We start from the raw sequence: 10,947 nt of genomic DNA on the forward strand, positions 1-10,947 counted from the left end.
GCATCTGCCTTCAGCTCAGGTTATGATCCCAGGGTCATGGCACTGAGCTCCACATCAGGCTCCCTGCTCAGCAGGAAGCCTGCTTCTCCCTCTCTCTCTCCCCCTGCTTGGGTTCCTTCTCTTGCTGTGTCTTTGCCAAATAAATAAATAAATAAAATCTTTAAAAATATATTAAAAATAAATAAATAAAATGCAACTTTAAACCCATTTGAATGGTTATAATCTAAAAGACAGTAATATGCATTGGTAAGGAGATAGAGAAATTATAGCCCTTTTATACTGTTGGCAGGAATGTAAAGTGATGCAACCATTTTGGAAGACATTTTGGCAGTTCCTTGTAATGCCAGACACAGAAGTTACCGAAAGACCCAACAATTCTACTAGGAACATACCCCAGAGAAGTTAATACGCCTACCCAGAAACTTACACATGCGTCTTCATGGAGCATTACTCTTAATAGCCAAAACCTGCAAACAATCCAAATGTCTCCCAACAAATATGGTTTATCCAACACTGTGGCATATTATTCAGCTATACAAAGCAATAAAGTACTGATACATGCTACAACACGAATGAGCCCGAAAACATTATACTAAGTGAAAGAAGCCTGACATAAAAGGCCGTATGTTGTATGATCCCATTTATCTGAAATGCCAGAATAGGCAAATCTATAGAGAAATAACCTAGGTCAGAGGGGAGAGAAGGGGGTGACTGCTAATGGGTACAAGATTTCTTTTTGGGATCATGAAAATATTCTAAAAATTAATGGCAGTGATAATTGTATAATTCTCTAAATATACTAAAAACTATAAAGGCCACTTTTTGGCAAACAGGCTTGAGCGACAGACTATAGAAAGGGCCCACAGCGACCCCCTGGATGGATACATACCGGCCCATCAGGGGACCCTCCTCACGATATCCAGAGGCCCTAACTGACTCATGGGCTACTTCTCCTCACCTTTCCTCTTTAAAAACAGCCCCTATCCCCTGCCTCTGCAGACAGCCCCGCTTCTGTCTTGCCTGCTGCTCCCTTGCTTTATAGTCAATAAAATCCTACCTTCTTTGCCCTGCCTCAGGTGAATTCTTGCCACCACCCACACCACCTGCTTCCACCTGATTGCTGCCCCACATTTGGGGTCCCCCAGCCAATCAGACAGACACCACATTTAAACACCACAAAAACTATGGAATTGCACACTTTAAAGAGGTGAACTGTATGGTATGTAAATTATAGCTCAATAATGTTGTTTTAAAAAGTTGGCATAAACAATGATGGAAAAGAGACATTGACATCTGCTTTCTCTCTTTTCATAAGAGATGGTCCCAAGGCTAACTTTAGGGCCCATCTCTGTCCTTATTTAGAACATTTTGAATTTTTCTTGCCTACCTGGGTAAGTTCCTGCTAATAAGGCCCAAGTTCTTCTCTTAATTCCATTAGTTACATAAAATCTACTTAATTGGGGATTTTTTTTCATGTCCAGATACTGTCAACGAGGCATAATAAGACCCTGTAAGTGGTAAATCGTAAGTGGCCTTCAGAGCTTTACAATGCAAATGACAATGCTTTGGATTATAAATTGTCCAAATATGAAAATACGGGTGTGAAAAAGACAAAGCTTCTAGGTAATGATTCTATGTGTTTTCTCTGAACTGAGATGCAACCAGAGGGGGATCAGAGACGTGAATATGGGCAGGGAATCATCTATATAATCTACCGGGAACTGTTCATCCGAGTCAGGCCAGAAATAGGGCCCAGCTCAGCATCACGGGGCTGGCAGGCAACCTGAGGTCAGTGACTTAGGGGAGGGTCCCGTGGGTGGACTGTCTGCCTGGTGTTACCCTGCTGCCCTAGGTGCCCGGGTGACAGGAAGAAGAGGTGGCAGGCCATTCCAGCCTTACTTCACGTGCCCTCCACGACCCCTTTCAGAGCTTGCACTCCACGCTTGCCCTAAACCTCTTTCAAAGGTCGTAAGTGAACTCCTAATTCTGAAAAGCTGTGGCCTTCTCCAAGACCTTCATCTTTTTCTCTAACATTTGGCATTTCTGACCATCCCCCATCCCTTGGCTTCTCTGGAACTGAGCTATTCTTAGTCAAATTATCCCTCTTTCTTTTCTTTTCTTTTTTTTTAAGATTTATTTATCTGAGCAAGAGAGAACATGAGCAGGGGGAAGACAAGGGAGAGGGAGAGAGAATCTCAAGCAGACTTGCAGCTGAGTACAGAGCTCTGGGGCTTGATCCCATGACCCTGAGATGGTGACTTGAGCCGGAATCAAGAGTTGGATGCTTAACTGACAGGGCCACCTGCATGGCTCCAGGCACCCCAAATTATCCCTCTTTCTTCATCCAAACACAACTTGCTTCAGAGTCCTTCAGGTCACTATTCACTGCAAGGGACACCTTTAAAAAAACAACAAAGCTTGAAATGGTGGTGGAAGACGCAGAAACTGTAAGTTCTAGAGTCAATGATCTTTACCACGGATAATTGTGTTACTCTGATTTAGTCAGTGTTGTTTAATCTTTGATAGGAAGTGGAGGGGCTTCTCAAAGATGTGTGACATTTCCAAAAGTGTATCTATTATTGTATCTTCTACACCAGGTTATTAATTAAGCTATCAGAGAAAGGACATATTCAACCATTTTATTAAATAGGGAATGTAGTTATCCCAGAGAGGAAACAAAGATTCCTGTACCTTTCCATCTGTTGTCTCGACAATTGCTTTGCCATCATTTCCACTCCCTTTAACCTCAGCCTCAACGTACCCATGCTTGCTATCATGAATCCAGCATTTCTTCTTCTCTACAAAGCAAAAGAGGATTATAACCATAGTACCTGTATAAAATATACATTGGACACTTTCATACTGATGGATATGATCTCCTTTCTGCTAATTTTGCCTGGTGACTTGGAGTCACCAATATAGGAAAGGGCAGCATTAGATAAAATCACCAAAGCTCATTGCAAAGATGACACACTGACTCCGTGGGAATGAGGCAGGGAACATCACAGACCATTTTGCTATAAGAAAGGTACTGGCCCACACCTTAGACGCCTCTCTTCCCACCTCCAACCCTTACCTCCCACTCATAAGCCCAGGTCCTGGGTGGTTGTCCTGGTGCCTCAACCACCCCGCTCCAACAAGCCTCCCCACTCCCCGCCCAGCTCCCCTCCAGAATACTTCACTCAGAAATGTCTGGTTACAACTAAGTGAAAATTTGTTTAGTGGTCAAGTCTGTCTTTCAAGGTTTCTTTAGGACTTAGTTGTGGGGTTTTATTTATTTATTTATTTATTTATTTATTTATTTTGGATTTAACTTATTTATTTGACAGATATCACAAGTAGGCAGAGAGGCAGGCAGAGAGAGAGAGGGAAACAGGATCCCTGCTGAGCAAAGAACCCGATGTGGGGCTCTATCTCAGGACCTTGAGATCATGACCTGAGCCGAAGGCAGAGGCTTAACCCACTGAGCCACCCAGGCACCTCTAGACCTTAGTTTTAATTTTGGAATAAAAGCCTGCTATGAGGGACGCCTGGGTGGCTCAGTTGGTTAAGCAGCTGCCTTCGGCTCAGGTCATGATCCCGGCGTCCTGGGATCGAGTCCCACATCGGGCTCCTTGCTCCGCAGGGAGCCTGCTTCTCCGTCTGACTCTGCCTTCCACTCTGTCTGCCTGTGCCCGCTCTCGCTCACTCTCTCTGACAAAAAAAAAAAAAAAGCCTGCTATGAGAAACCCATGGTAGAATGGGGGCAGGGCAGGGGAGAGAGGAGAGAGAATATGGGTTATTTTTGCCATACAGCATAACTGCTCTGTATTTTTCCCCCCACATAGCATTTTTCTGTCCTCAGCCTCTTCACTTTGTTTGCCCCTAAGCAAAACAGCCCTTCACAACATGATTAGCCAAGAAACTTTGGGTGAAATAAAATTTTTTAACAGCTGAGACAGCTTCTCTGGGCCTCATTTAGATGCTTCTTGGGTTCTCTCCCACCTGAGACAGAGAGCCACAGAAGATGAATAAAAAACCTACTTTTAGGAACACCCGGGTGGCTCAGTTGGTTAAGTGTCAGGCACTTGATTTCTGCTCAGGTCACGACATGACCTTGGAGTCATGAGATCTTAGATCAAGCCCCCTGTCATGCTCCCACTGGGTGTGGCGCCTGCTCAAGATTCTCTCTCTCCCTCTATCTCTGCCCCTCCCTGCCCCCTCTCTCCCTCATTTGAAAAGAAAAAAGAAAAGAAACCTATTTTTAAGGGAAAGTGAGTCTCTTTTTTTAATTTTTTATAAACATACAATATATTTTTATCCCCAGGGGTACAGGTCTGTGAATCGCCAGGTTTACACACTTCATAGCAGGGAAAGTGAGTCTTATCAGAACTTTATGAAAGTTCCAAGTCACAGCTCAGCAAGTAGATAAAGGGCAGAAGAGAGGAGAGAGAAGAGAGGAGAGGGGAGGGCAGGGGAGGAGAGGATAGGATAGGATTTGGGTAGGAGAGGGACAGTCTGAACCAATGCCTAGGGAGGAAATGATGAAACCTTATGCAATGATAGCATGGGTGTGTAATGCCCACTCCATCTCCACCACCACCCCAACACAAGAATCACGAAAGTTAGGAGCCCTCATTGGTGCTGGACAGGCTGCCCCTACCAGATGTGCCTCCCCAGAGGTGGGCAATAGGACTTGGAGACACTGTGTAGTGAAGTTGGGCAACATTCACCCTTCCTTCCACCATGCTTGTCTCTGCAAAGAATTTTGTTGCACACTACCTTCTTACTGTCCTAGTCTTTGCTGTTCTCTGAATTACAAGCAATCCCCTGCCCAAACTGCCAGGAGAGATTTTTGTATTCCTGTCAAACTGATTTTTGCATTTGCTTCTACTTGTCGTTTGCATGTTAAGTACTGGTTTTGCATTATTTTTATTATCTATTTTTATAAAAAAACAGATTTTGCTTTGTGTTATGTCTATGAAAAGAGGCTTGTTTTTGAAAACTACCTATTTTGCATACATTTTGTGTGTTTAAGGTAAATAAATGCACTGTATTTTAAATAAAATGTTATCACCTGAAAGAAACATAGATATTAGCTGACAAGATTTCCACTTTTTTTTTTAAGAAAAAAACCTGAGAAAAGAGATTAAGAGAGTTATCTATAGTCCCAAAGCTAATTAGTGGCAGTCATTAGAATAATGACTCTAGAAATTCGATCACCCATCTCCTAAATCAGAGCCCTACCATTACAGCATGCTTCCTCTCCCTTATATGCTTGGATTTTTTCCTCCAATTTTTCTCTGAAGAATTAGGTTCATCACATGCCTCATGATTAGCACCTACTTTGATGGCCCCTGGAAGTGGTAGGGGAGAATTTTTAGAAACCCTTACCTATCTCTGAGGCCCAGTCCCTAACAGGGATGTTTTTGAAGCTAAACTAAAGGAACTCATATTTTAATTTGTACATGCCATGCACTCATGAATAATTGCAGAGATGGAAGAGCAAACAGCAATGGGTCTGAGTCGGGCTGCTTGGATTTTAGTCCTGGCTCGGCTAGTGACGAGGTAGAAAACAACGGCTTCAGCTCTTTGGGCCCCCATTTTCCCATCTGTAACCTCAGGAGGTTTGTCTACTATGATTTCATATTTTTAGATGATTAGATATTTTTTCTAATCTAAAGGCAACAACAACAACAACCAAAAGGGCAACACGTGCATATTGGAGAAAAAATGAAAAGTAGAGAAATATATAAAGAAAATTAAAAAAAAAAATCATCCTTGGGACACCCAGCCAGCTCAGTCGGAAAAGCATGTGACTCTTGATCTCAGGGTTGTAAATTCAAGCCCCACGTTGCATGTAGAGATTACTAATAAAAGTAAATAAACAAAAGTTTTTAAAAAATCACCCATAATGAACAACACAGAGATAGCTACTATCTAAAGCATTTCTTTCCAGTCTTTTTTCTATACTTTTGATCAAGATTGGAGTAATACTGCATTCAGTTTGGTAGTTATTGGAAATAGATTGCTTATGTGTCCTAACATAAAAATAATTTAGCTTGGGAATGGGGCTTTGTGTGTATCTCTACTAGCACACTTCCTCCCTGACATTCAGCAATTCTAGTTTTCCTTCCCAGGACACGTAATCATGTTTGGTGTTTAGTTTTCACATTTATTGCTGCAATGGGCCTCCGTGGAGAAAGGTAGGCAGAGCAAGTGTCATCACCCTGTTTGACAGATGAGGACGCCAGGGCTCAGAAAGGGCAGTGATTTGCTCTGATTACATCTCTGGAGAGGATCTGGGTCAGGGAATTTGAACCCAAGACGCCTTGCCAAGTATTCTAATTCACATTGCTTCCCTTTGGCCTGAGTTCAAAAAAGGAAACTGCATTGTCTACTAGGCCAAGGGGATGAGAAGCTTTTCCTTACTCTTCGTTTTTGCTGCCACTGCCTTTCTATGGGGAAAACCGTTTGGGAAAAAAATAATAATAATAATTAAAAATTATTGCTGTATTTTACGTAATTATTTACAGTGCTGTTCCTACTAAATGCATCATCCAATTATCTCTAATGCTTTGGCCTAATTTTTATTTTCTCACTGGTACCGCTATGATCTTGTCCTTCATTATCTGACTACCTGTGATAAGCTTTTGCAGGACCAGTTCTGACCTCAGGGAGAGTTCTGTTATTGTATTTGATTTGATGGATTATAATTAGCTACTCTAAAATCCAGTCATAGTAATGAAATCCAATGACTGGAAACTGGGAACGGATCCAGGACTAGACAATGATGGAAATATAATGTCCTATATAACCGGCTTGAATTGTTAATTGGTCATATTGAGGTCTCATGTTGACTAATTCTGAGTACTAGAACAACGCTAAGTCAGTATTTATGTTGCACTTTTGAATAATTTGGGGATCAAGATATGTGGGTGGCTTGAGGCTAGATCACACTGTCCACCTCCAAATAGCTGAAATTCAGACGCCCATGCCGCCCAGCCACGTAGAGAAGGAGGGGGAAGTGTAGCCTTTACTTAGAGACTTTAATGTAGAACTCAGCCTTCATCTCGAGGGTAAATCCTCATTAACCTTTGTCCTTGCCTTTAACTACCAGGAGACTATTCATCAGGGTGAGCAAGTCTCCTTCCTAATGCTCTCTTGCTGCATGTTGGCTGTGCGACCTTGCTGACCTGGAAGATAGTCAGAGGGCAAAGATCCATCATTAGAATAGTCTGAAGAGGGCCAGGGATGACTTCTATTTCTCCTGTCTTTACCAAGGCTTTTCCTTTCTTCTTCCTTAGAGTGGACCAACCCCACCTACAGTCAAAGCTCCAGGCCCCTGTCTGTGCTATAGAATTCACCCACACTACGTGGTTTCAGAGCAAGGCTTTTTCTGGGCCACTCCCAGGAGTATCTATGCTGGCACCATGCTTCCTCCAAGAGAAAACAAGTAAGCAGGGCTTGGCCCGGGTCTGCCCCCAGCTTCCCTCCTCTTTCTTGCAGACTCATCCCCACCAGGCCACGTGATTTCTCAGTTGCTTCTTCTAAGGTTCATACAGGTGAATGCATCCCAACATGTAAGCTAGGTTCCAGGATGGAAGGCTCTTCTCAACCAATCAAAAATCTCAGCCACCACCCAGAAGTGGTAAAATGGAGGGAAGCTACCATCCACCCCAAGTCTTACCATCAAAGGCCCCAGCCTGTAGCATGAGCAGCTCTGCCTGGCTTCTTCTGGGGAAGGCTGTAGCCTCTCCAAGCTCTGACAGATCCATCCTTCTTTGAGTGATCCACCAGAACAGGCTTAGCCCTGAAAGTGAGCCATAAGGATCCACTCTATAGAAGACAGGTGTAGGAAGGAACCGTTGGATATGGGGACACCAGGCACTAGTCCACAACGCTATTCACTAGACACACAGGGTTAAATTTTTAACTGCCTCCACCCGTCTTCTCTCTCAACATGTCTCAAGCGTATGACCAAGTTGGACTTGAGACCATCTTACTGTACTTGCTAGGCACAGAAGGCACTAGCATTGCTGATGCTTTCAGGGGCCCACAAAGATAGTTTAATAATAATTTTGTTTAAAATCAGAATAAAGGGGCACCTGGGTGGCTCAGTGTGCTAAGCCTCTGCCTTTGGCTTGGGTCATGGTCTCGGGATCCTGGGATCAAGCCCCACATCAAACTCTCTGCTCAGCAGGGAGCCTGCTTCCCCCATTCTCTCTGCCTGCCTCTCTGCCTACTTGTGATCTCTCTGTCAAATAAATGAATAAAATCTTAAAAAAAATAATATCAGAATAAAACATGATTATGATATTAGTGATATATAATAATGAATCCATCCTGGGTAATGTTAATTAGTCTTGATGCCAACACCATTGTAAAATCCGTGGTTTTTTTTTTTAAGATTTTATTTATTTATTTGACAGAGAGAGAGAGAGAGATTACAAGTAGGCAGAGAGGCAGGTAGAGAGAGAGAAGGGGAAGCAGGCTCCCTGCTGAGCAGAGAGCCCAATGTGGAGCTTGATCCCAGCACCCTGGGATCATGACCAGAGCCGAAGGCAGAGGCTTTAACCCACTGAGACACCCAGGTGCCCCTAAAATCTGTTTTTTAATACTTTTTGTGAAGGAAGAAGCTAACAAAGACAAGAGAGCCTGGGCCCATGAAAGTCATGCTGCAACCCTGAACCACAGTCCTGACCTTGGCAGGTGGTAGAATGGGCCAGACTAAGAAACGTCCAGTTGTGAACTCCAGGTGGCTTGATAGGAGTGGAGGAAGGGCTTGCAGGGGTCTAGGAGCATCCAGGTAGAGTGAGCACTGTGGCTGGAGTGTGGTGACAAAGGAGGGGAAGTCTTTCAGACTAATGTTCAGCATGAGAGAGTACAGAAATGAAAGTGTAAGTATTTATCCCACAGAGATGGGGGTCTGGGAGTGGACAGGATGTGCAACTAATGGCCAAGGGATGTTCTGGAAGCAGCAGGAAGCAGGAAGCATAGGTTGGAAGTGGGAAGCAGGCTGTGTGCTGAAGGCAATGAGCAGGTATGGATGGAGGAGTTCATCAATTCAGGCGAAGCAGCTGTGGATCTTGGAGGGGCCGAACGAAGGCCAGGCAAATCATCAGGTCTAAATTCATGGTGTTTTCCACTCTGTGCCAAACACTTGACTTATTTTATCTTTGATCTTCACACTTGACATTTGACAACAAGGAGAAGAAATACCATCTGGGCTCTCGTGATCCAAAATAAGAGGTCATTCTCTCTAATTGGACAAAAAATCTTGGGCTTTTTCCTCTCCGCTCAAGGTTGCATGGCAAGAATTATGTGCCCCATTTCACAGATGAGAAGGTAGAGAAGGACGTACCAAGGCTGCTCAGCTCTGGTGCTGCTGTTGAGGACTGATTCGCACTATGGTCTACCCCGCTCCAGAAGAAACGAATCACTTTCTATTTCGCATACGGGTGGCAACAAACAAACCCAATAAAATAATGGATTTCATTGCCCTTAAGTTTCTCTCTTTTTTTTAAGGTATTTTTTTTACTTCAGAAACAGAGAGTGAGCCCAAGCAGGGGGAGTGGCAGAGGGAGAAGGTGAAGCAGACTTCCCAGTGAGCAGGGAGCCTGAGGCTGGGCTCCAACCCGGGAGCCCCAGATCATGACCCAGAGGCTCAATTGACTGAGCGATCCAGGCGCCCCCTACATTTCTTTGTGGTGGTTTGGGTGTGTCCAGGGGTAACACCTCTAGGATCTAAGGAGTGTTGTTTACAGCAAAGGCTAACAACTTAGTTCTATCTCTGCCAGAAAATAAGCATGTGACTTGTAAGAAATCACTTAACTCACCCTAGGTTCAATTTCCTCCCCAACACAACACAAGGACTAATCCTAATCTATGGCGACAATTCCTGAAGTAGACAGAAGATAAGTATGCAGGGGAAGCAATGAGCAAAAGCCCAGAAATGGGACCGAGGGTGGTGACACGTCCCAGGAGAAAAAAGCAAAACCGACCTCTCCGCCGGTAAGGATTCCAGTTCAGGGTATGTAATGATAATAATCAACGTTGGAATGGGTAGAAGGGAGCAAGATAAAGGACAGCTTAGAAAGCTAGGCAGAGAAATTTAGGAATATACTACAGGAAACATCACAGACAGGGTGAGAATGTGAGGGAAGCAGTATTTTAGGAAAATGTCTCTGGCAGCATATTCAGGGTGGGTTGGAACAGGGAGAAGCCGTAGTCAGGGAGACAAGTTGCGAGTCTGTATTTGTGAGGAAATTGGACTGAATCTTCCCACCCTCACTCCGCGTGGCTTCCTGGTGGCTTGCGCTCAGTAGAAAGAAGAGCTCAGGAAGCACATTTTGGATGTAGACGATCTCCATAAACTGTGTGTGTGTGTGTGTGTGTGTGTGTGTGTGTGTGTGTGTGTGCACTTCCTGAAAAGATACCTAAAGAACAGGTATCTATCTGGGAGTAGGAACAGGCTGTGGGTGGGTAAAGAGACAGTTACCTTTCCCTTCCTAGCTTTCTGGTCTATTTTAATTTGTGGCATGTGTGTGCGTTTTCATAATAACAGAGTCTTTTAAAAAGTAGTTCTTATTATAACATCCAAGAATAAAAAGATCACATCAAGACAGAGCACACAGCTGGGTAAGTCTCTTTTCTAGTCTGGACCGCTTAGCATAGTTAAAGGTCTGCAAGGAACGGAGCGTGTCAGAAGCCGCTCTAGAGAGGAGGACACTTCATGAGTACAGAGGACATGGCAACTGTTGGGAGGCAGGAAAGTGAGTCCAGGAGATGACCCCCCTCCCCCCAGCAAAGGGAGGTAGAAGCGTCCTTCCCCCTTGGCCTCCTGCGTCCGTTAACTCAATGTCCCAGCTGTCCTCTGGGTCCCTTCAGTTTCAAGTTGCTCATATGGCTTCAGAACTTTGTAGAATAACATACTTATCACAGTCCAGTCATATGAACACCTTAAAA

General features: G+C 44.0%; 1 protein-coding gene across 1 annotated transcript in view; it reads right to left on the minus strand.

Moving 5' to 3' along the window:
- MYH15 (myosin heavy chain 15) overlaps positions 1-7,757 on the minus strand; it is a gene marked incomplete at its 5' end in the record, with an annotated part of 154,815 nt that extends 147,058 nt beyond the window's left edge. The window contains 2 exon segments of the mRNA XM_082719582.1: positions 2,692-2,798; positions 7,670-7,757. Coding sequence (XP_082575708.1) covers positions 2,692-2,798; positions 7,670-7,757 — 195 coding nt within the window.
- Positions 7,758-10,947: the final 3,190 nt, after the last annotated feature.

The sequence above is a fragment of the Mustela nivalis genome (genome assembly GCF_964662115.1).
Source record: "Mustela nivalis genome assembly, chromosome: 1".
NCBI classification, from domain to species: Eukaryota; Metazoa; Chordata; class Mammalia; order Carnivora; family Mustelidae; genus Mustela; species Mustela nivalis.